This window comes from Myzus persicae, unplaced genomic scaffold (assembly GCF_001856785.1).
Source record: "Myzus persicae strain clone G006 unplaced genomic scaffold, MPER_G0061.0, whole genome shotgun sequence".
In the NCBI taxonomy this organism is placed as follows: domain Eukaryota; kingdom Metazoa; phylum Arthropoda; class Insecta; order Hemiptera; family Aphididae; genus Myzus; species Myzus persicae.
Genome location: NW_019101632.1, coordinates 261,525 through 288,957, shown reverse-complemented (window position 1 = coordinate 288,957; position 27,433 = coordinate 261,525). Strand labels below are relative to the sequence as shown.

The following is a 27,433-nucleotide window of genomic DNA, read 5'->3' as shown; positions in this document are numbered from 1 at the left end:
CTAAAAAATTATAACTATAAAATGTCTACCCTGGGGGCTGGGGCTCAGGGCACAATAAAAATATATGATTAGTCATGACTCATAATATTGATTGATGGAAGATAATAGTTAAGTTACAAAATTATTCTACATTTATGTAAAATAATTTCGTATTTCGACGTAATAATAAATAATATATTGCTACGTATGTGATTTTTAGGGCTTATCATACTTTTAACGATGCAAAAAAAGTTAAAAATTATGAATTATTGCTTTTTAATTTCAACACAATCGACTGAATTAAATTATGCTTTTATAACGTGTACCTATTATTTTTTTACAGTTAGGGTATAATACGCCTCTACTACCATGACTTTTTAATGGTTTTAACGGTCTGCATATAAGAAAAAGGTCACGTTTAATAATATACTTAATTTATTATCTATATATAACCAAGGCCTTTAATATAACATACCCTTTATCAAAAGCATATATTTTATATCTATATATCTTGTAATATCGCATTTATAGTGTAATATTGTTATGCGACGCATAACCGCTATAAACTTTAAAACCGTCCGGTTAAAGGGACGATGTATGTATTATGTTTCAAGATAAATGTAGAATATTACAAAAATATATTACTATAATTACTAGGTCAACACACAAAGTGATTAATATGGTGAGACTGGTGAGTACACATTGTGTGCCATGGGTGTGTGTGTGTGTGTGTGTGTGTGTGTGAGAGAGAGAGAGAGAGTTATAGAGTGATTGAGTTCAGTAATAGACAAAATATTTAAATATATACTTACCTATATGACATATATCACACTGTGACCATTTGACAATTATAACAACAATTGTACAAACTGGACCAATATAATTCATAAAAGCACAGAACAATATTAATTACTAATGTAGTAATGAATCGGCACTACAAACTCTTAAATTTTAATGACTGAGTTTCTAAAACTACATAGAAAAGTCGAAGGACCCAGACTAATGAAATTATACAAAAATTAAACACTCAACAGTGAAATAATTTTTTATCCTACAGAGTGGATCCTATTATATTGTATAATATTATACAGCTTAGGCCGGACGAAATTTGTTGAAATTTTTTTTTGATGTGCAAGTTTATTTGCCTATTAATAATATTAAGGGGTCGGTATGTTAAGCATTTACGTGTATTATAATTTATATTTGTTCACGAAACGCACCTACTACTATGTGTCTATGTCTTGTTGTTCTTTTACTACATAATTATTCTACATTTCCATTTTATGGATTCTACCCTGATATATGAACGTTTATATACTATTAAAATAAATATTTAAATTGTATTGAGAAGATTAAAGAAGAAACCCATATTTAATTTTAAAATTACCTACTGATTATATATTTTGGTATTGTGTTGTTGTACAACCTAGGTAAGGGTTGTATGTTTAGCAAGTCCTGATAAATGAATCATTAAAATGATCATTAATCATACGACTTGCTGAATGTAATGATTTATGTTTGGTATATTTATCATTGTATTTTATATTATTATGTTTATTATTGTATCATACTTACTACTTACTAGTTAGGTACTATGTATTACTGGTAGTTTTTTTTGTTTGATTTCATAATGGGATTAATGGGTGAACGAGTTTTTTACAGTAATATTATCTGTTGAACAGTATTTATTTTCAATTTAAAAAATAAATACTAATGCTTGCTAAACGTGCCTATTGTTTATCACTCAATATCAGGTTAAGCATAAATTATTGCCACGAACGACAACATTTCTCGACATATTTTAGGTCTTATACATTTTAATGAATAATGATTAATGATCATTGATCAATATAATAATAAAGTAATAATTAAGAACTGCTGGAACAAAATAATATACCTAAATACTTATAATAATCATTATGTCGATTGTTTTTAAATGCAACAAAAAAAAATTTAACTATTGGGAAATATTATATTACTATTTAATAGTACCTATAGGTATGTAATAATATATTGGATTTAATTTTAATAATTAAAACAGATACACATTGATATCAATTTTATATACACTAGTTGTGTTTATTATTTATATATATACAAGGTGATTCACAAAGCATGTTCAGTGTTAACTCCATTTTTTTTTCAATAACGCAGTTGTCCAAAATCTGATTTTTGGAACTTTTAATTATACTTAAACACCGTGTTTTTAAATTCTTGAGATTTTTGTACTACTTAAGGAGTTTTCTGCTAAGATATAAATAATTGTTTTTCAAATGAGATATCTCCTATTATTTTCTGTTGATTATTTAATTGATAAGTTTCCTAAAATTGTTGAAGTATCAGAATCAAAATTGGGACAGTTAGGTTTTGAGTTATTTAACTTTGTGTAATAAGGATAATAGGTGTTGATATTGGGTTTGGAAGATATTATAGGGCTATTGTGATTTGAACATTTTTAGTGTTTACATTAATCTATTCCTCTTTCCAAAACGTTTTATCCCCATGAGGACATTTATGTCCCACGACATATTATTAATGTTAGAAATCACTTAGCTTCTACCTTGCCAAATAGCCGCCCAGAAAAATATTTCACACCTTACGAAGTTCAAAATATTATGATAAAAAATTCCCAGGATTTGATCTAATTACAGCTAATGTAGCTTACTGTTTACCAAATAAAACTTTTATACTTCTTACTTATATCTACAATACTATTTCGTCTTTGAGTCTTTCATACTTCCCCACACTCTGGAAGTTTTCACAAATAATAGTGTTTGCTAAGCCGAATAAACTTCCTGACCTCCCAACTTCTTATACATCTATAAGTCTGTTGCCATACGCCCATACTTCTCAAAAATCTGCTTAAGACTCATCCTCAAACGAATTTATTCACACATAATATCAAACGATGCACTTCCATCGTCCCAATTTGGTTTTAGAGCCAAACACAGAATGGTACACCAGGTCCATAGAGTAGTTGATGCAGTCTCTACCTCACTTAAAACAAATGCTACTGTACTTGTGCCTTTTTAGACATCTCCCAGGCTTCTGACAGAGTCTGGCATGAAGATCTTCTGTTCAAACTCCGTAATTTTTGTTCTCCTACACTATTTTTTCTAGTGGAATCATATCATCTAACCTACATTTGCAAATACGCCAAAGCTCCTCCACTTCAAACATAGTCTTAATTAGTACTTGAGTTCCTCAATGAGGTATTCTTTCTCTTATAATATTTATGCAGCTGATCAACCCTTTTCACAAAATACTATTGTCGCTGATTATGCCGACGACAAAGTCATTTTATTAGTACACAATGACCCAGTGATTGCTTCAAAAAATTTACAATTTCATCTAAGCCTACTCTCTGAACGGTATACTAAATGGCGAATTAAACTAAACAATAATAAATCCTTTCTTGCAACGTTCACACTAAGATATGGACTTTGCCCTAACATAACTGTTAATAATCTACCAATCCCTTCTCTTGCTACTGTTAAATACTTAGGTCTTAACCTCGGTAAAAGACTAACTTTCAAAATCATAAGAAAAAAAGATTAATACTTAATGCCCGTTCCCGCTCTTTAAAAGTATTACACTCAAAATATAAGTTCTCAACCCTAAAAACTAAATTACAAATACATAAATCTCAACAGAAACCCATATGGACGTATAGAATCCAATTATGGGGTTCCACGAAAAAATACAATTTAAATAAAATTCAGGCATTCCAAAATACCACACTTCAAAAAATCACCAACGCTCCACCCTATATATCAAATCTGACCCTACACAAAGACCTAGGGGTAAAAACAGTAGAAGTAGAAGCTGCTGTTTTTTTTATAAAAGTTTTTATACTAAATTAGAAAACCATGAAAATCCTCTAATAAAAGGATTACATATCCCATCTCTCCCTGGAAATCCCCGTCGTAGTCCGTAGACTTAAAAGAAAGTGGTGTAGAAATCATTTAACTTAATCCTACTGAAATGCATAGATTGTATATTTCTTGTAAAAATAAAAATAAATAAAATATATTTATGTATCAACATAAATAATTTATAAAAATGGTCCAAATACCTATAGTGAATACTATATCCAATATAACATTTATTTTATATTTTTGTAAAACTATTTTTAAAGGCTATTATCCCTAGTACCTAGGAACATTTTAATAACTGAGAAACTACTTTTGAACATTTAAAAAAAATGATCCACTAAATAATTTACAGTAAACAACGGGGTTCTTATTTGAAAAACAGAGGTTTGTACTGTCACAATACACTCCTTAAATATTACAGAATAATTTAAGAATGTGAAAAATGACCTTTGAGTATATTAAAAAAAATCAGAAAAACGGAATTTATAAAAATGTATTCTTAAAGGGAAAATGGGGTTGAGCATGTTTAGTGAATCAACTAATCAACAAATGTTTAGCATATTTCCATACGGAATAAGAAAGTACAACGTTGCGCAGGTGGCGACCGGTTTCCCACCCACAAACTTATCATATGTCGAATATATATTGCACAGCAAACCTGTTTTGGTCCACCGCCTGGGTACGTTCTTATTCCTCTCAGAGTATATAATAATATTATTGATTTAATAAACAAGAAGGAATAGAGAATACAATTGTAAATTAGAATATTATTTCGATGACGCCGGTAAGCGGGTGTGCCATTACAAAAATAGACACACATATGACACATCTACGGGCCAACCTAACCTAGGGATGACACTGTCATTACAACATTAAAAGTCCAGCATTCAAGGTAGGTATTAATTCAGGGACTGGAACCTTAGTGATTTTTACGGTTTCGGTTCTTTTTCGATTTTTTAAAAAACAAAAGTTTGGTTAACGGTTTTTTTTATTTCAGATCTTAAAAAATGAAAACTTCGTTTCCTGCTTATACTTATGTAATAAAAATTTGTCTCCGATTCTTTAAAAACCATATTAAAATATTGGTATTGTGCCTTCTATTGTAAATTGCTGTCAATTATAGCGGGTCAATAACAATTTTCAACCAGATTTCCTAGCAATTGCCTAGGACTAAGGGAGAAGACTAAATAAGTAAAAAATGTACTTATTATTGTTACTTAGTACACTGCCCGATTCAAATAAGAAACCGAAATTAATCTTAAAAAACCATTATAAATGTAAAAATATAGTTTCCGGTGAAGTTACGGTTTTTAAATTAATTTAAATAAGGGTTTTGGTTCCAAAACTGGTTCTTTTCGGTAAGGTTCCAATCCCTGATTAAAAAATACTGCTATGCTGATTTTGGTGAGTGCTTTATTTTGTATATTGTAAGTCACAATTTGTGACACATGTATGATGTATCTATAACTATTTCAACAACTTTATATGCGGATATATTAAGATTGACAGAAATATTATGCAGTATGCACACATAATAGAGTTGATAGTATGATATCCATATTACGTTTATGTCATTGCCTCTTCTACCACTGAACTTAATTAAATCAAAAATGTTGGTAGTACCTATTTAATACATATTAGTTATTACAAAATGTTTAAAAACAAATACATTTCTTATTTAAATACATTTAATTTTTTACGCCTTCACTCGTTCAAACACATTATAAGGAACTCATCCAAACTCAAGACGCCCGACTCGATTGTTGGAGAAAAGCTAACGTCACAGACATGCTTATCACGAAGTTGTTGACAAACCTATTTAATTTATCATGATATATTACCTATATCTATGTAAATAATAAACAAAAAATTGTACACCTCCTTGGACGAAAAATTAATGTTTTTGTGATTCCAATTCATAATTGACAAAAACTTAATTTTATACACACGATGATATTTTTATTACGTGCATATTTTTCAAGAGGATTTTTTTTCCCGGGGAGGGATTCATTCCGAAATCCCCCTCTTATTTCGACGACACTGCGTTTATGTAACAGGTATTAGTAACAAATTATTGATGTATTTTGTAATTCATATTTCATTGACGTAGAATACAATATTATAGCGAAAAAAACCATGATTTACTACGGTTCAAAAGTGTAATCAATATTTGGTCATGTATAGTCGTTTGATTACTAATTTCTTATGAATTATAATATATCTTATGAAATATGACTATTGAATATATTATTACAATTTATAAATCTAAATAATGTGAAAATAAAATAAAAACGAAATAATATAACCATTTGAAATAATAATATTTATAATATTTTTTTTTCAATAATACTATATTGTGTACTATGTATCTGGACATAATATGCATTTTTTTCATAAAATATTTAAAATTATATTGATGCGTGATAAAATAAAAATGTGGTTAATCAATAGTTTTATTATGGTCTAAAAATCACAAACTTAAGGTTTACTAATATAGTAATAATATTATACTTTACCTATAAAGGTTACATTTTTGACTGCTCAGTATCAAAATGTGTAGTTATAAACCTATAAAAACGGTTTCTACAGTGTAACTTTTTAGATAGGTATAATAATAATTATTATTTTGTTATTATAAGTATTATACCTATTACCTATACCACATAGTACATACGTAGTTAATTACGAGTTTATGACTCTAAGACGAAAAATCTAAAATCATAAAATCGATTAATAAAAAAGCCTAATTTATTGACTAATCGGTGAATTGATGACTGCGATATCGTATATTACGTATATCCTGTATATGTGTCATTTTTTTACATGCACTTGTATTTTGAAAAAACTTGTTATAAACAATGAAGTATCGAATTCTGCTTAAAATCATTTTTGACCACAGTATTTGAGAATCAATAGCAGGATGAAAGTGTGGCGCCCAGGAGCAACTCAATTAAATTATATTTTGTATTATATCAACTATAAATTATAAGCGTAATTGTTGTTACATGCGTAAATGCGTAATGCACGAGCACGACTGTCACGTCATATAATTTAAACTAATTACAAATAATAAAATAATTTATAAGTAGGTACCTATGCTATTATGTTATTAACTGTAATATTATTTTATTCATTTTCGCATAATGTTTAATATACAATAAAATAACTGCATAAAGGGAATAAAATGTTTTCTTTTTTGTATGATGAATTTAATCGTCAATTAATATAGACCATTAATTATTATTGTTGTACTTTGCGGTCTTTAACTTTGTCTGCCATCGTATACAACGACCTGTTAGCCTAATTTGTATGATTGTTAGCAAAAAGAAAATAGTAACTTTCAACTAGGATCTATGTAAAAACATAAAATGAACGCATAACTGGTGCCTGTTGTTATATTATATTATTATACATTGTATACTTCCTGGGTATAATATAGTCATTACATTATTATACGAACACTTCTATACGGTCTAAAGGAGCGGCCCCCTGATCGTATTCCCCTACCTATGACTGCCCCGCTAGTAATATAATAATATATGAATGTAATATTGTAATAATATTAATTTATATTTTATACAATATGAACATTACCGACAACTGTTTGCTTGTAAATTTCATAAATCACAATCAACTCGAAAGGCAAACCTCAAATTTTAATTGTTTTAACTTTTATAAGTCTTATTAATTATACGAATACCCACGCGTTTTTATAATATATTACCATATAGAAATATAGAATAATTTATACGGAGAATAATTTTTAAGGAGTATACACTGTGCTATAACGGCATGCGTAACCCATATTAATATCAAATACATTTTTTTATTGAAAACACAAATTATTTGTTTTTATAAATAATATAATATCTAGATTTTGAACGAAATTCCCCAAGGATTTGATCTATCTACTTCTGACTCTAGGTTAGATATAGGTATCTTCCAAGCTTTTAAGTACAATTAATAGTTAATGATATCATTTTTACAAATTAAAAAATATAATTTTCAGATAATAGCGATTTCAGTATTGCACTATTGGGTTATAACTTCAGACACTCTCGTAAGGCACTCATTATTATTTGATTTATTTGATTAATTATAAACAATATATATCAACATTAAATGTAAATAAAACTATAAAATCATCTATGAAGGATTATGTTTGTACAATTAACTAACAAAGAAATTGTTTGTTTTTTAAACTATTTAACAACCAACCTAGTAAAATTAGAATGAAGGAATAAGGAATTAATAGCTGCGGGTGGGCCGCTCAACCATGTGAAATCGAGTCAGTTAGACCACGACTACATGACCCCTCAGACCTCGACTACTTCATTGATCTGGACTCGGAATTTGAGCAGCCAGCCTTTCTGGTTCTGCCCGTGGACATAACTTAGAAAATAGGTAACACAATACTTATTAGTTACTTCATATAAACGTTATGATTGGTCTTATATTTTAATATTATAACAATTAATAATTATATTATTGGACTTTGTCGGTACATAAAAATGTTTTCAAAAAAACTGAATGTACAATTTTTTGAAATACAGCTCACAAAAATATTATTATTGAGGTTTCTGGGGTAAAAAAACATCATCGAGGTCTGAGAGAGGAAAACGGGTTCTTTAAATTTAGTCTAATGGAGGAAAGAGCAGGATAATTCATTATAATATAATATGACGATAATCACATGAAGCGCCATCCACTTGAGGAGGGTACCGTAGGAAGTAGGCACTATATATGATTGATCCCCAATTTGAATGAATGGTTGTGATTTGGTAGCAAACTATGGTCAGTAAGTAGTCTATTTAACCTAGTGTATGGTACAATCACAGCGTGACTTATCTTTAAGAACTGAAATCATTTTATAAGTTAGTAAAAAATAACAATATTTAAAAATCCTGCAAAAGAACACAGATTATATTGTCACCAAATTTGGCAATAATTCTGTCTTGAAAGATAAAAGGATATAATTTAACTTGAACGTGACGTAAACTTTTGGTAACTTTGCGATGTTACACTCCAAAGGAGACGACAACCGAGGATATGACATTCTCAATTTTTTTATTCTATTTCAATAATTCGTCATCAAATATATTTATTTTTATTATTTTGTTATTAAGAAAAAATATAATCTGTGGCTGCTATGGCCTTTGAACGTAATATTACATAATATAGTGTAGATATTAAGACATATTATGGATTGCAAAACAGCTAGTAATGGTAAATAAATAAAAAATTTTATTTTTTGTGTTGAGTATATAGTATAAGTGAGGTAATACAAAATAAAATATGGAAACAAATATAAATTAATATTCTTAAGAATATATAAATAATTTATATATTAGAATATATCTTGCTTAAAAATTAAAATATCGGAAATATCATAGAGAACCATAGACAATATTTTAAAAGTTTCATAATAGCCCATAGGTCAATTCACTCCATAATAATATCAAAAGTAACAGCACACTATTCAAGCTAGTGAACGAAAATTAGAGACGGAAACAATTTAACAATAAACTCATAATGGGTATAACGCCCTCTTAATGTATTATATGGAAGTCAAACTGTATTATACATGTGTACAATTAAAATGAATATTTTAACCATGGGATTATCAACCATCGTACATTTGCAATACGAGATAAAAAATAATAACAATCTATATTATGTTCCTTTTGACGACTCTCATTTTGGTAGTCAAAGCCCTATTAGTAAAGATGTCTTATTATTGCACAAGCCTCAAATACAACATAAATGATTTTTATTTTATCAATTTTTTTCAGTATATAAAAATGTTGTACTTAGTGCCTTTTCATAGTTACATTCTTCTTTAATAATTGCCATACTTACATTTAATGTTTATTTTTATTGCTATACTACTCGTATATTTAACATATTTTGTTATATTGTTTTGTTTATTGTATTGATAATATTAATTTATGAAATTTTTGAATTGAGCTCAACTCATCCGTATTCGTGCTTAATGCTTATAGGGCGAGTTTTCAATTTTTGTAAACTTTTTTTTAATAATATAATAATATATACATTTTGTTGTTGCAATAAACTATTATATTATTATTAGGTATAAATTTCAACTGTCAATCCTCCTATAGCGGTAGACGGTGATCATATTATTAACATTGATGATGATTGATTACAAACGTTTGTTATTTTAATATATAATCATCAGATATTCAGATAAAATTAAATTATATTGTACTCTACGTCTCTACACCTATATATCACGAAAATTTATGAATTTAATTTTAAAAACAAAATCAGAGGGGGAAGAACTAGCAAGTAGCAACCCCGTGGTTGAGGTTACGCCGCTGGTAAAATTTAACATGCATATAAATATTAAATATAATATAATAATATGTATAACTATCCGCTGGCCACTGCATGGAAATGACAATAAATTGACAACACGAAGCGATTTTGTAAAAGGGTCAAGCGTGTCACGCGACGGTCTCGCCCTATTGTCGCTGAAAACCGTGATGTGTGTGTGTGTCTAAGGGATGGCGAGGGTAGTTTCTTTGTGACTTTATTTCAATTTCTCGAATTTCTTAACATACAAGGACGAATAATCTGCGTTAGGGCACCAATGGGTGATGAGGAGAAACATGGTCGATACTCGTTCCCCGACACGACGCCGCTGAAAAGATAATCAAGGAGACTATTCCATTCTCTCAAGTAGTCGAGTAGTCTGGACATGGACGGCGCCACAATAACAATTCTGAGCCATAATAATGATACGTTACCAGTTACCGGGTATCGTGTCTCAGCGTCGTCGTGTTTACGTTTACATAATATTATTATTATTATCCGCGGTCACGCGACGCGGCCCCAGCGCAAGGTTGTCGACCCCTTCCCGTTGAGCAACATAACCACGGTTAGGCGCGACAACCACCCGCACCCTACGGCCTACGCATGCGCTCGATCGCACGCACGCGACGTCGGCCACACGGACGGGGGACAATAACACACTACTACACAGTACACACCTCCATCACCGCCTCCGCCACCTGGCGCCGACGATTCCGACTTCTGAGTCCTAGTTCAGTGTTCACAGCGTTGTCGAGAGACGTTATTTGTATGACGCTCTGTTTCTGTTTTTTTCGTACGAAATTTCGCGCGCCATTTTTCCTGAACCATTTTATTTTTCTATGACGCCATAAAGTCGATTGCATTATGGGAACTCTGGACAAACACTGCACCGGCTACAAAATCGACGATGTGTTCAAGTCTAATGCCCTGGTAGACATAAGGGCTTGCAACAAGCCCGTCATCAAGGTAAAGAATCACGAATGACTATAAAATGACTGGCATTAGTTTTGATTAGTTCACTATTTGTCGTTTTGCTCACTGGATTTGGAATGTTTTATTTCGACAAACAAAACGAAAACGACGACAGACTGACAGAGGCAAGCTCCTTAGTACTTAGGAAGTCGTTAATGTAACGCGCACTTAGCTACTCGAAAGGTTAACTTGTTTCAGGTCTCTGCACGTTCAAACCGATAACAATAATATTATTGTTGTTATTGCTTAAATATTATGCTATATGTGCTCGAAAATAATTTATTCTTAGAGACCACTGTCTGATATTGTTTCGACGTAGGCTAATACTTCATAATAAACTGTATAACGTATGATACACGATAGTTGGTTACTTAGGTCTTCATCTTAGAAGTACCTATAATATTTAGTTAGTTATAAAGTGCATTTTGTAGCGTGTAAATATTTGGTGAGAGAGAAAGGGCAACGGTTGTATGTGTTCAATTATGTTCTTGCATTATTCATGAATATTTTTTTTTCATGCGTCGAGTACCTACCATTATTTTTTATCTTACTGCGAATGTTATTATATTGTTACATATTATCGTCATAATAATTGTAGTTCATTCAGAAAATTAGAAGAGAGTGTAGATTAGAAGCTATTACTAGTTGACTTGATGATTTTTTTATTTTTCTCCATATGAATAGTGTGATTACATACAGTAGGTAATCCTTTGGCGTAGAATATAGAAGTAATATTATTATTTTTTTGTTTTTTTTTTCAGTTTGTGTGCTTAAATTTTTCCTAGTGTTTTGTTTTTGAAATGCATGAATTCCAGATATTATTTTAACAGCAAACTATCAACATGACAAATAATACGGTACAATTTAATATAATTTAAAATAATATTATGTTATTAATTTTATTTCAAATATTTTATTATACAAATATAATGTTAATGTACCTATTATATTTAATAGTCATTATTCCGTGGAGTACGTAGTTCAAAGTTTCGTCATGTATATGGATCCCCGTCCAGGCGAGAAGAATTGTATGACAATATACCAATCACACGTAATGCTCATGATTCTAATTTTTGTGCTGCCAACCCAAAATTTGTTGCCATTGTGACAGAAGTAGCTGGTGGTGGAGCATTTGTAGTTTTACCAATCAATAAGGTACCTTATATTAACTAATAATAGTCGAGATAATGTTATATAAGTTATTTTTCATGCATGTTTGGTTTTAGACTGGCCGTTTAGATTTAAATACCAGCAAAGTTACTGGTCATAGAGGTCCAGTTTTGGATGTAAAATGGAATCCATTCAATGATAACATAATTGCTTCTTGTTCTGATGATTGTACTGTAAGTCATATGTATTATGTATCATACAATTTGTTTTCATTTATTCAAAATGCAAAATTTCAATTTTTTTCTCATTAATATTTTATAGATTAAATTGTGGTATATCCCAGACAGCGGTCTAAGTTGCAACTTGAATGAATGGCTGATAGAGTTAAGCGGACATCGTCGGAGAGTGGGTTACATTGAATGGCATCCAACTGCAGAAAATGTCATAGCTAGCTCTGGTTATGATTACATGGTAAGAAAGAATGTTAACAATATTTATTAAAAAAAAATTAATTTATAAAATAATAGATACAGTTCTTCTATACTATAGTTGATACTATTATACAGACAGCAACTTCTCTCATGCGGCTCACATCTTAACTTTTTTTCTAAAATTTTATAATTATAGGTATTGCCTATTCCTTTTCCTGGTCTTCATATTATTTATCTTTGTATACATGGCTTGCAACTCTTGTCCACCACTGCTATAATATATTATGTATAATATAATATTATAACATCAATAAATGTCATAGGTACTTAAATATTTTATAAGTTTTTGCAATTTTTTTTTTTATTGTATAAAAAAAAGAAAACTGTAAAAATAAAATTAATGAAATTCTCAAAAATGTATTATGTATCAATAGTTTGTATATTGACTTAGTAAACAAAAATGATCCCTATTTTTAATCTTAACTATTCCTATTTATATATTAGGTTATGTTATGGGATGCAGGAACTGGTCAAATTTTGAATACAATTGATTGCCATCCAGACATTGTGTATTCATTAACATTTAATAGAGATGGTACCAGATTAGCAACAACTTGCAAAGACAAAAAAGTTAGATCAATTGATCCTAGATCTGGATTAGTAGTTTCAGTAAGTAAATTTGTTATAATATTCTTACAATAACAATTTATATATAGGTGTTAATGTGTTATGTATAAAATAGTCATATCTTCTACCTAATTAATTTTTTTACTATTCAGGAGGGAATTTGTCATGAAGGGTCACGTTCGTGTAAGGTAATTTATTTAGATAATGAGCGGTTATTGACCACAGGTTTTTCAACATATTCAGACAGGCAGATAGCTATTTGGAATCATACTGATTTATCAGAACCTTTGCATCGTGTCAATATTGACTCATCATCAGGAATCTTATTCCCGTACTATGACTATGACACGAGAATGGTTTACTTAGCTGGAAAAGTTAGTTTGGATATAGCTTTATTTTCATATAGTTATTATTTATTTTGTTTGACCAAAATGTGTGTGATATGTTTTAGGGTGATGGCAATATAAGATATTATGAAATAGTTGACGAATCACCATATATACATTTTTTAAATCAATTTATATCTGGTTGTCCACAGGTTGGTTATATTTTAAGTTTAAATGAATGTTAACCATAGCGTTTTATATTTATTTTAAAATTAAAAATTTATAAAATTATTTTGTTTTTAGAAAGGATTTGGAATGATGCTTAAACGTGGCTGTAATGTGAGTCGTTGTGAAATTATGCGGTTTTATAAATTACATACTACTCGAAATGTCTGTGAACCGATTTCAATGATTGTTCCAAGAAAGGTTAGATAATAATATAAATTTAGTTTTTTTTCAAATACTAAATCTTTGAGATGTCTAATATATATTTTATCTATATTTATTATGTATATGATAAATGATTTATAGTGACATTGCATTTTTAATTTTAAAAAAACTTTAAAAAACCTCACAAGTCCCTGATATCAGTAATTACTTTAAAATAAATTGAAATTAGGTTATGTTGAAAAATATTGCATTAAATGTATATTTTATAAGATTTTGTACACATTTGTGGGATTGTAAGTGTTTTTTTGTTTTTATATTAATTTAATTCTAAATTATACTGTATTCTATTGAATTTTAATATTATTTGATTTCTTTCTGATATTTAAGGATAACAATTTTGATAATATTAAAAATTGAAAGAATGTAAATGACATCCTATTTTACTATTTTTTTATAATTTAATTTAGAGTGACCAATATCAACATGACCTGTATCCTGACACTGCTGCTCCAGTACCAGCATTGAGTGCCCAAGAATGGTTTAATGGAATCAACAAATCGCCAGTTTTAATGTCAATGAAAACAGGTAGGTAATTGCCTTCTTGTATAAAACTAAACAATTGTTGTATAATAATAATATATAAATAGGAGTATCAGTGAAAACACATAAGCCTCAAGCATTCGTTTCCAATGAAGCGACTCGCAATGACACCAATTATCGTATGAAATTTGCCTTCCTCTCCAAGGAAACAGTGCCTGATTATCGACCACTAGATGTAAACAACAATTTCAATTTTGTTGATTTACGGCTAATTGGCCAAACGTTATAACTTATTTTAATTGTACAGATGTTGCCAGAGATTGAAAAGATCCAAAAGACTCAAGTTAATCAAAACACAAGATTTCAACAAATACAACAGAAATTGAGTAATTCATTAGTAGGAAAATTCACTAACATGGTAAGCTTAAAAATAAATATATATATTTGAGTTTAACAGTGGTATAAAGTATTATTGGATATTTTCTGAATACAATTAGTGTGTGAACCTCAATTGTAACATTGTTGTTTTATAGTTAATGTTTAATTTTGAAATTGATTAATTTTAGACTGATGGTGATGAAGAGTGTAATAATATGAAGGAAAACTCAAATTACAATGATAATTTGAAAAACGAATATCAAGTTGGTATTAAGATTAAATATCTATTTGGAGAATAAATGCAGATACTAAGTTCCCAAGCAATGTTTAGAATTTCAAAGCATTTTTTTGCTATAGAAAATATATTTTTAATATCATCACCAAATATACAAACATTTGAAGTAATCATTTTAATTTCCACAATTTTAACTCAAACCGAAAATTACTTTTTTGTGATTTATACATACCATGTCATATTTATGAATTATAGGTAAGTTAATAAACATTTGCTGGGAGTATATGTGCATTTATGACCCTTTTGGTTTTTATACGAGATTAGATGAAATAAATACAAATATTAATTTATTATAAAATTGTAATTTTAGATGAAAAAAGCTTTCACTCGTCAATGTGAAGAACTAAACATGCTCAGAAAGCAATTGGCCCACAGAGATCGACGCATTCAAGACCTCGAAGATCTCGTTTCCTCACTTCAATCGCAACTTAAGGTTCAAAGATTGCAGTAATCAGTAGATTATTACCGGGTGCAATTTTCTCACTCTAATGTCTATATATATTTTTTATATTACTTTTGAGCTTATGCCTTTTGGCTAAAAGTTTGGCCCAAAGATTATGAAACCTACTTGAGTAATAATTAATCAAATAAGCTTTGAAGCTTTGAGCTGCAACTGTTTTTAAACTAAGAACTAAATTCAGGGTTGAAACCAAATGTTTGGAGGAAAAAATACAATTCTTTTTTGCACCCTACTACTTCTGTGATCAAATAATAATTTTGTAATTTTGCATAACCTATAATTTTTTTTAAAATTAGGTTACCATTTATATATTTTGGTTAAGCGATGTATGTTTTTGCTAGTAATTGAGTGTAGTTATTTTTTATTATAAGTTATAATGCAAATAAATTGAGGTATCATATCAAATAAGAAAAATTATTTCTTAAAAATAAAATATATAAAAGAGATAATGTTACAGTGAAATCTGATTGATTGTGTATTTGAAGTCCAAAAAAATCAGTCAATATTATTTATTTAGTTATTTTCAAAGACTTTATTTGACTTTATTTAACTTTAAGGACAATTATTAATTTACCAGCAGTTAAACATTTTTCGTGATGTCCTTACGTTTTTTGGGGACTGTTAGCAAAAATCAAATCATTATGTCATATTATGTATTATCATACATTTTGTTTTGCTTTATTATATTGTTCGAGGAATAAACAAAATTATAATTTACTGCTACATTAAACATAAGATGTATTTTCTCTGCCTATGTGCAAGTTGGACGTTGGACGTACTGTCAATCATTTTGATTAATATCAAACACAATTATTTTATATCACATTGACCAACAAATTGATTATCTAATATGGACTGAACAAATACAAAACATATGCTCCAATAATTACAAATAATGCTACTATACAGAAATCTAAGTATATAGCATAAACTGATGTATATTATTTTAATATTATATTTAAATTTGTCTTAAAATGCTACAAAATAAATACAGCTTGTGCTGTAACGCTTTAATGAGATTCTACTGCTTGTGTTTTGTGTTTTAGAAAAATATTTGATTTTTTTAAAATAATATAGAGATGAATTTCAGATACATTTTTCTGGCCGGCAATTCTGTTTTTAATATAATAGATTACATACATTTTATATTGCGTTGTTTGAATTGTAATAAGTCTATAAAACTATATAATATGCACAGTCAGGTTAGGCAAAGTCGCTGCCGATGTATTTTACATAATACTATATGAAACTACTGATTGCTACATTTGAAAAAAATGTATCTTTAAGTTCTGAAATATAATATAAAACCCTATTTTATATTATATTGCCTTAATAAATGTGTATATTTTTTACAAACATGAAATTTTGTCTCGCCTGACTCGCTATCAAAATTTTGTTTAATATGCCATTATTTATTTTTGTGAAATTTATTGTAACCGTTACATGAATTTAATACGGTGAATTGATTATGTATACATGAGTTTAATACAATATCGTGCTTTAATTTATTTATTTTCTTGCGGTTTTAGATGTTTATTGATAGAAACATTTTAAAATATTATGTATCAATTTAATTTGTATGAAAGTTAATTGGTTATTAAAATGTTAATCGTTAACATGTTTTATAAATTGTTTGATATAGTCGACTTTATGGGTCACCTTAAAATATTGTTCATTGTTTGGTTCTTTCGATAAAAGTTATGTGGACATTCTACTGTCTCTAAAACCGCACGGAAACAAGTGATGGGGATGTGCATATTTTATTTTATGATTAAATGATTAAGTTTTTTAGTTTGACAGTTATTAAGTTTTATTTTTTATTATTTTGCCTACATAAGACAAAGTCATCCACTTAAGTTGTATATCATTATGTTCATACAGTCTATTAATGTTTTCTTGTATAATTAATTGATTTGATTAATAAACAATTTTTATATGTACTACGTAAAAGAGGTAGTATCTGAGGATGTTAATACTTTATATTAACATGATTTTTATTTGTTTTTAATTTTTTTATTGTGTTAAAATATGTTCAATGTTGTACTCACATTCCCATCAATCGAATATTATACGCTTTGAACAAATAAATAAATAGTTTGTACCTGTTTTTGATGTTTCGCTACTATAAGCTACATTTTTTTTTTTTTACATTTATATTAAAATATTAAATGAAACATTAATATATATTTTTAATTTCTGCTTATATAGTTATATATATGTGTAGAACATAAATGTGTGTGTATGTCATACTGTTGTTTACCACTACAAATTAAATTCTTTTAATTTCAAACTATGTGCCCAAAAAAAGAATTGGAAAATCCAAGAATCCATCTTTCCTCTTCCTAACTGAAAACTTAATTGTTTTTCACTTTTATGGTTGTATGTAAAAAATATTTGTACGATATGAATATGAACATCATTATCATTTTTGGGAACTCTAACTATTAAGTTTTAAATTGATTTTTTTTATAGTTTATCACTTTCAAATTACATTCATAAGTTAACATAAAACTATGTCCAAATGTGCTCATTTACCCTTTAAAGCATTACAAATATGGAATAAAAGTACAAAAAAATATAGTTTGGCAATTGAATATTATACACTGAATTTCAAAAACATCATGTAGACGTAAAGCGATCACTTCAAATCAGCTTTAGTCTTGACCAATGATTAAGCCCCAATAAACTTTAACCCACTATATTTGGTCCGTCATAAATTCAGAACTTAGCATTTAATTTTACATAAATTATAGCATACTATAATATTGTATTATAATTATTAGACTGGAATTATATTATGCATTTGTATGTTCATTCAAGCATGAGGGTTTGAAATCGCACTATAAATAGATAAATGAACTATTTTCTTTTTCCAAATCTACATAATAGCACAATAATTAACAATAAAAATTGTAGAAAAGAGAAAATAAAATATTTCTCAACTTGGAAAAATATTGTTATGTAGGTTCATGTTTGTAACACTTAATTATATCTGTGCGGTATACAAATCGTACATAATCATATAATACAATCCACTTAAAAATGCCAACACTACATGAGACTCGCTTGTGATAATGCGAGCAATATAACTATATCAGATAGGCAATCCACCTGTGGAGGATTGCGGACCTCGCAACTCAGTCACCTTGGTAGGAAATGTGCAAAAATTTGATTTGATGCATGCTTCGATTAACCGATAGCAACCAATATACAAAAAAAATACTTATTTACTACTATTTCTCCCATAACCGAAAGCAATCATTTATAAGCAAAAATTTCCTTCGTAAATCTCTAAATTCCTTTTGAGCTATTCACTTCTTTTTACCGACTGAGCTCAATTGTTAACCTTAATCATCCAGGGAACCACTCAAACAATTTCATCAAAAACAGTCCAGCCGTTTAAGCAGGTATAAGAGACAGACAAACATTCATTCATATGTATATATGTACATAAAAAAAAATTGAATGGAATTAAGGACACAATTTTAAATACTTACAATTAGATAATATTTTGAATGTTTTTGTGTATTTTTACTCCACACGTTTGCATCAAACTATTAGCACTTCTTCAGATAATTTATTTCAGTCTCTAATTATTATAACACCTTATTAATTGAAAGTTCAAAAATTAAAGAAATTGAGGTGATTAATATTCTATTGGGTAAAACAAAATTGTAATTTACGAAAATATGAGTATTATTATCTAATAGGTGTTTTTCAACAATGGACAAGAAATAGAATTTCAATGGGTAACTATTTTGGGCCAGAATCTTTACCGTGGTAACCAACGACAGTTACTAGAGTGCATAAAAATAAAAAGAATTAACACCAAAATAATATTATATATACTTTTGAAAAATTTATTTAAATTTTTCAAAGTATTCTTTACAATACTGGGTAATGACGAGGATTTGAAACAATAAATGAACATCAAATACTTTAATACTGAATTATTTTTTTAAACAGAAACTGTTTTTATTGTTATTACATTATTAAGTTTACAAAATTGACATTACTGCGTTTGAGGTATACATAAATAATAATGTTGTACTGATAATAAATTCAGCGGGTTAAACACTAAAAGTCTAAAACGTAAAATATAAGTGGGAAATAAGAGTTTAAAACACTATTGTAAAAAAGATGATTCTTTTTAAATGAATATTTATTAATTTTAACTTGAGGTTGAGTTAGAGAAAATGTTTTGAACAGAAACAATAAATAAAAACACAGAGTGTTAATATTAAGGTTAATTTAAAATTAAGCTGTGTAACAGTATATGATAAACAGATGTTAATGTTATGTAGTAAATTAATAAAACACTAATCGTAAGTATTAAAAAAATATATCACTTGATTTGAGGGGCGTATTTGTTCATACATAAATATGATGGTGATGACAATGATAATGATAATGAAAAACAGTGTAAATCGCCAATGTACTCATATATACAAGTACAAGTGATAAGTTGTTGAAAATGTAAATTAAAATAAAAATACAAACAAAATGTTGCAATCTGTATTAATTATTAGTCTAAATAAGATACTTATTTTAAAATTGGTTTTTCGAAAATGAAAGTATATATCTAACAGTGCACATTCAGGGAAGATCATTTTCTATTTTTTTCTTTTGTTTTTGGTGCGTTGCCGAGGAATGTCAGTTGTGGTTCCAAATTCACCATTGGTTGCAGAACCCGGCACTGGATGTTGATAAAATGAACTCAAGAATTCGTCTAGGTGTGGTTGATGAAAACTGCAAGCAAAAAAAAAAATTATGGTTCGGTCATTAATTCTACTAGTCACCGGGTTTACCATATTATGATACATACTCAAATAAGGGCGTTGAAGGTGGTGGCGGTGCTTGTGTTCTGGGTTGTGGGGGTGGTGATGGGGAAACCGTTGGCTCGGGAGTTTGTTGTTTGCCACCAAATATAATTCTGTACTGTACAGAATGAGTATCTGCTCGCATGTGCTTCAGACTGCCGTGCTGACAAGTAGCCCATTCAGTGATGTCATAAACTCCGCCGTCCATACATCCAAAGTACTTCCAGCGCAAACCAAACATACTACTTTCTGACCAAATGTCACCATCACGAGCAGAATGATGTACATTGCACAATGCACAGAAACGTGCAGCGTACATTGGCCGACACAACACCAGTTTCCTTCTGTGCCGTTTACCACAGCTAGTACACCTGAAAAAACATAATTCATAAACTAACACAAGAATATCAATTTTAATAAAAATATTCAATCTAATAAAACTAGATAAATGTTACAAATCTAGAAATAAATGAAATTTACTTTCACACTATCATAGAATTTAAGTTTGATGAACTTAGAATACCCTCTACCAAAAGTTAATTTTCAAATGTTATTATTTTAAATACCTAATTGTATTTGCAACTTGTGCCATTTTTTCATGAAGATTTTTCAACAATTTGTTTAGTTCATCGTAATTTTCTTTAATGTGCTCAATACCACTATCATAGAGTTTACGTTTCTCCTATGAATATAAAAGATTAAAATACAATTAATGAAAACACAAAATAAAAATATTTTTTTTAGAGCAGTCCTTAAATAAAAACAACTTACTGGATCACCTATCATGTTGAAAGCATGAATTAAAATTTTAAAAGCTTCTTCAGCTCCGGATTGATTGTTTTTGTCTGGATGAACAAGAACAGCTTGTCTCTTGTAATACTTTTTGATATCATCTTCCGATGAATCAACAGTAACACCCAAAATACTAAATGTAAAAATTGGGTTATCACATGAGATACCGAAATAGTTTATTTTACATTACTGAAATTACCTGTACGGATCTTTTCCTTTGCAAGCAAGTAGCCTTTTAAGTGCTTCTTCACCAGTAGTAGGCAGTGGAATATTTGTTTGTAGAGTGTTGCCAGAATTCTGATCTTTCCATTTGACTCGAGCCCAATGTGATGCACCTGTAAACGGAGAGCTCAATCCAATCCAAAAATGCTTCCAACAGTTCTTACTAAAATCGGCCAGTTGAGTAATACCTGATGCAGATCTATATAATAAAATATATAATATTAATCATCAAATATTAAATAAATGTATTTTTTGGTAAACAGTCACTTAAAGATTATGCCTATTATAAAATTTAAGAATGCAGACACTTAGTTCAGCAAGTTAAAAATGTAGTCTGCAAAATAGTTTTTATGGTTTAGACAAAATATTGATTGCTGAGCACAGATAGATTTGAAATCCATTAATTTTGTTTTATTTTGATTTGTAAGGATAATCTAATATTTTTTGGGTGTTTTCTTAAAAATCAGAAAAAAATGGACAAGTAGGTAGTGCAATGCTGACAAAAGTTGTGCAGTATGGTATTATAAATTATAATGTATGTGTTAGATTGGACCAAAAATGATTCTGAGCGATGACGGTGTATTATCTCAGCATTATGTATAAATATTCAAATTTAATAATTAAAAATCGCTGAATATCAAATTCATTAAACAATTTTAAATCAATATTAAATAGATAATTTTCCCATCAAAATCATACAAAAATTGTTGTCTCTGCTTAACTATTTATGAATGAACAGACAATTTGAAGTCTATGCAATTTATAATTTAATTTCAAACAACTTAGTTTAATATTTTCACCTCCTATATTAAATTAGTACAAGCTGTTCTGTGTTCAGAACAAGTAATGTAATTTTCTTAGACCTGAGCGATTATTATTTGATACAACCGATCATCAATTATAAGTTCTGATCGATATTAACGGTTAATTGGATATCCGATTAATCAATCAGTTTATTTCAAAATAATCTAATAATTGCATAACGTATTGAGGTTATAAGTATATTTTAACTTCAGTTTTACCTCCCTGATTAAAGTGTGATAACTTATGAAATACATAATAACTGATTAATAATTATTTTTATTTGTTGGTTGATCAATTTAATCGTAATAATAACAATTAATCAATGTATTTAACTATTGCAAAATCACCAATAAATTATATGAATAACTGATTAATTGTTACAGACGGGCCAGCCTAAATGTTCTAAAGTTTGTTTTTTTACCATACTGTACAAAATACCTGCATTCTTCATATATTTCAAAGAAGATCATACAAAGTGACTTAGAACCTGATTTTAGTGCTTAATAGTAGTTAACTCACAAATGTAAAAGTAAATGTAAGCTCATAGTGATAACATCCCATAATAGATGAACAAACCAGAAGACCATTAATGGAGCATATTGAACAAGCTGAGCTTTTAAAAAGTTCAAATGTTTTGTTACTAAAAATATCAACATGATTAGTTTTAAAAATATAGCAAAACATTGATGTATCTAATTTAACATACTCATTGTGTTGATGGCAGAGCTACGTGGTCGCTTCTTGGTTACACGTTGATATCTTGCTTTGAATGGTAGTGCTGTGAATGTGGCAGTACTACGAGAACCCTGATTTTTACTAGTTGCTGCAGTCTGTTGTAATTGGGATACATTTGAAGACATTTTAGTTGAAGGTTTTTCAATTTCATCAAACTTTGTCGGTGTATTAACATCTATAAGAAAATGTTTTAAATACAATTTTATAATCGAAAACAATTTAAAAATATTAACATACTATTTGATTCATTATGCTTCTTTGAGTCATTATTTAACTTGTCTTTTTTAATAACACCAATCGCACAACTTGGTTGAACAGTTTTCTTGGGTTTGACTTTTTCAGTATCATCTTTAAGAGGCTTTACAGAATGACCTGTAAAAAAGAACAATTTTACAAGATGTGATATGATTTACCATACATTTTTATTTTACCTAAGCTTTTTGACGATGAAATAGTTGTTGCCTTAGGTTTAACTTTCGTTTTATCTTTCTTATTATTTTCTTTAGACTTTGGCACCAAAATATTGCTATAAGCGTTTTCATCAGCTTCAAAATATTCTGATCCGTTCAAGTCTTCTGATGATGTCCACACCTTTTCATTGCCGTTGAATGTTATTTCAGACTTTTTATCCTCTTTATATTCTACTGTAGGAGTGTTACGCTCTTCACTACTTGCCGATGAATTTTGTCTTCTTAACCCAGATTCCCCTTGACCCACCTTAGCAGAATTCTTCTTTTTCTTGACAGTTGTTTTTACTTTAGATGAAGTTTTAACATCTAAAGATGTTTCTACTTGTGTGCTAGCTGCAGTCTTTTTTACTGGTCCTACAGCAGGAGACTTAGCCAAGACATCAGAATAACTTGGTCGCATTGGACGTACTTCTGCAACCATTCTAACCTTCCTAACTGGTGTGGTAATATTTTTGTGGTTAGATATTGTGCTATGGTTAAGAACATTAATATCTTGTTCAGGAATAACTTCTCTTGCTGTCTGAAATGCTTGATCTCCAAAAGGGCTAAATACCCCACCATTGCTTTGAGTTTGGCTCCAACTTTGAACAAGGTTTTCAATTAGGGCATCATTACACGGTGCATCAAAAAGGCCATATGTAGGTGTCTGGTATGACATGGGATGAGAAGTATATTGTGACTGTTGATAGTATGTATAGTTCATTTGTTGATGCTGCTGAGAGGTTTGTTGGTGTTGTGGTCGCTGCTGATGCTGCTGATGTTGTTGTTGTTGTTGTTGTTGTTGTTGTTGTTGTTGCTGCTGCTGTTGCTGCTGTTGATGTTGTTGTTGCTGTTGTTGATGGTGCTGAAGATGGTGAGGATGATGCTGTTGTGGATATACTTGATGATCATAGTTAACATATCCTGGTATTGAATTCTGAGGTTGCATATATGGAGTATACTGATTAGTATTTAATATGTATGGGTTGTTGTTTGTCAAATTCATCGGTTCTTGATTATAAATATTATGTTGTGGTTGAGGAGGATTTGCATAGTTGTTCACTTGCTGCCACATCATATCAGTCGATTGTCTCGGGTTACCTAACACCATATAACGACCTTCATAACTTTGAAGATCTGATGTTATATTGTTTATGATATCGTCAATGGAACGTTTTTTCACTGAAGATTGATGATGGCCCTGGTTATCCATATTCTTCATTCATGAAAAAATAATAAAGTAATGATAGGAATAACTTAAAATAAAATTAGTAATATATCATAGCCATTAATTAGTTATTACAACTATAATTATTCAAAGTAGATTGATATACCTACCTACTAAATAAAAAAAATCAATAAAAGTCAGTACCTATGGTACTTAATGATAATAAAATATGTATATCCATTAAGTAAACATGAAATATGATTGACAGGTCTATCTAAAAAATATAGATAGCTGACGTCAAGCTTTTTACAATTATACACTAATTTATACCCACTACTTTGTTTATCATGTTAAAATACAATAACTGAAGATGAAACATTCAAATGTGAATACTATGATAGATGATAGAATCATACTATAGGTTACTATGGTTAAAGAATTTGTATAAGAATTTGAGCCAAGTCAAAAATAGTACAGATGTCATCGCATTAATATCATTAATATTTTTTCATTGCAGATATAAAAATTAAAATGCAAAATATTGTTTATATTGATTATTGATATTAAATCTACAGAATAAAGAAATAAAAATTAACAAATTGGAAAATTCAATCAAATAGGTTTATGAAATTTTTTCTTTTATTATATTGTTATTAGGTTATTTGTTTAGGAAAAATAATTTTTAATGAACAATGAAAAACATTTATAGTTCAAAGTTTGAATTTCATGTTACCAATAGATATCTATGTTCAATCTATTTCATAATACTACTCAAGGATGTTTTTGAAAATTTTCCACAATAATACCTAATACATTTAAATTACTGAATATGTTAAGCTTAATAGCCTACTTTTCAGACAAATATTTTTGAGTTCTCTTTTTAAAATTGAGGCGTTGACATGGAAAAGGTACTAAGTCATAAAAACAAATTTTAAAGGAGAAGGAAAAAACCGTTTCCAAGCCAAACCACAATAACTTACGACTAGCGTCATCTTGTGTTCAACGTAATTCCTAATATATTAAGAAATTTGAGTTAGTTCCTTTACCAGGCCATTGGCATTGTATTAATACATTTTCAAGGAAAAAACAAAAAAAAATGTTTTGACTTAGTACCTTTTCCATGTCAACGCCTCAATTATCCTCAAAATTATCAAATAGGTAATATACAAATGACAAGAACAATGAAAATATTAAAATAAATTTATAGGTACAATTATGAACCATTATAATACAATGATTTAAACATTTTTAGAATTCTAGACTGATACAATCGGTTAAAAACAGTATAGATACTGTTAAATACAGAGGTAAATGTCTATATTAGGTATAGAAAATAATTAAACTAATGATTGCTACTGACTTTACTTAACCTAACCTTACACATCTTAAGATAGTGAAATGAAAGCTTGATGTATATATGCCCACAACAATATGCAATAAGATGTACCCATGTACCTACACAATGAAATTAGAAAGAATTTACAACATTCTAGTGAGATTCAAATCAGACGGTCTAATTAAGGATTTATAAACTGCTGTATAGTGGGAGACTGCAATTACACAGCAGCCGTTGAAAAGAGACCAAATTTGGTGGCGGGGGGGCTGAAGTCGAAAATAAGATGGAAATTGAAAAGTACCTACCAATCAATTTGAAAAAAAATCGAATTGATGATGACTAACAGAACTCAAATGATCTACCCCGGACTGACCACGGACGAACGACCATACTTTACCGACAGCCCGATTTTTTTTCATATTGGGTACTATCCTTTACACTTCCGTTATTGATAAGAAAAACAGAGCGGATGTGACGGTCATCAAACAGACTACCTATAGATATTATATAGGTATTACTCACTAGGATTGTTCTCGTCGGTAGCGGTATGTATGGTATTGCAGCTGGCCGGTGGTCGTCCGTCGAGTATTTACATTTTCAGCGGACACGAAACGCAGACTAACGGGAAAGCGTATACGTCCATGTTACAGAAATCGAAGGGAAACGGACGAAACGCAAGAATCGACCAGCCGGCGCATCGTCCGGGCCGAGTGAAAATCGGTGGAAAAAAATAATTCGTGCGTATAAAAAACGAGTTAAAATATTACAGACGCACACACGAGCGCGCGCGCACACACACGCAATTAGTGTGGTAAAATCAAAACAATGGTGTCGGCCATGTTTGCGATTTCGCACGGGTCATGTGCACGGCGAGTCATCGATGTGATCCCCCCACCACCGCCGCACTATGGTGAAGAACGCGACCCGAGAGGAGGCAGCTGCTGCTGCGGCGCGCGACGGCCGTTCGGAACGCTCGCCCGGTATTACCGTACGCGGCTGCGCGTACCATAATTACCGTACGCAAACTTTACGATGTTCTCTCGTCGCCGTCCAAGGCCCAACGACAATAATAATAATAATATTATAATATTAATATTTTTATTATAAATAACCAAGCCGATGTAGCCCCCAACACACGACGAAAATTGAGATAAAATGAGGTACTCGGCTCTCGTCAACAGTAATAACAAATAACAATACCGTTTTTTACATGGACCTGATCTGTAAGACGTGTATCGTATGCCGTATGGTTTTTTACGTTCACTGATATACTTGTTACCTGTACTGTGGTTGTAATCGTTACGTTGACGGTTGACCGGTTATATTTTTATTCTTTCGTCGTTCCTTTCCGTAGGTACCTGTTCTACACTTTTAGAGGTTATGGTTTT

The 27,433-nt window shown here is 29.7% G+C and overlaps 2 protein-coding genes across 5 annotated transcripts; one reads left to right on the top strand and one right to left on the bottom strand.

Annotated features, from left to right (window-relative positions):
• Window positions 1-10,860: 10,860 nt before the first annotated feature.
• Window positions 10,861-17,905, top strand: LOC111029909 (coronin-2B-like). 3 transcript variants are annotated; one of them, XM_022309155.1, is made up of 14 exons: window positions 11,043-11,156; window positions 11,924-12,019; window positions 12,120-12,317; window positions 12,389-12,505; window positions 12,594-12,743; window positions 13,208-13,372; window positions 13,483-13,704; window positions 13,782-13,868; window positions 13,960-14,082; window positions 14,514-14,631; window positions 14,694-14,821; window positions 14,894-15,004; window positions 15,153-15,227; window positions 15,570-17,905. In XM_022309155.1, exons 2-14 carry the CDS (start codon window positions 12,005-12,007, stop codon window positions 15,708-15,710), a joined length of 1,650 nt encoding a protein of 549 aa, XP_022164847.1. In that variant the 5' UTR covers window positions 11,043-11,156; window positions 11,924-12,004; the 3' UTR covers window positions 15,711-17,905. The 3 variants fall into 3 exon arrangements, with proteins under 3 accessions (XP_022164846.1, XP_022164847.1, XP_022164848.1); XM_022309156.1 differs by lacking the exon at window positions 11,043-11,156 and adding an exon at window positions 11,681-11,860; XM_022309154.1 differs by lacking the exon at window positions 11,924-12,019 and having other exon boundaries at window positions 10,861-11,156.
• A 1,749-nt stretch (window positions 17,906-19,654) lies between these two features.
• On the bottom strand, window positions 19,655-26,912 carry LOC111029907 (dnaJ homolog dnj-5-like). 2 transcript variants are annotated; one of them, XM_022309152.1, is made up of 10 exons: window positions 26,568-26,912; window positions 23,524-24,757; window positions 23,330-23,464; window positions 23,064-23,267; window positions 22,877-22,997; window positions 21,531-21,752; window positions 21,311-21,464; window positions 21,106-21,221; window positions 20,545-20,910; window positions 20,333-20,468 (listed from the first exon to the last, which is right to left on the bottom strand). In XM_022309152.1, exons 2-10 carry the CDS (start codon window positions 24,752-24,754, stop codon window positions 20,333-20,335), a joined length of 2,685 nt encoding a protein of 894 aa, XP_022164844.1. In that variant the 5' UTR covers window positions 24,755-24,757; window positions 26,568-26,912. The 2 variants fall into 2 exon arrangements, with proteins under 2 accessions (XP_022164845.1, XP_022164844.1); XM_022309153.1 differs by lacking the exon at window positions 26,568-26,912 and having other exon boundaries at window positions 19,655-20,468; window positions 23,524-24,754.
• Between the last annotated feature and the right edge of the window lie 521 nt (window positions 26,913-27,433).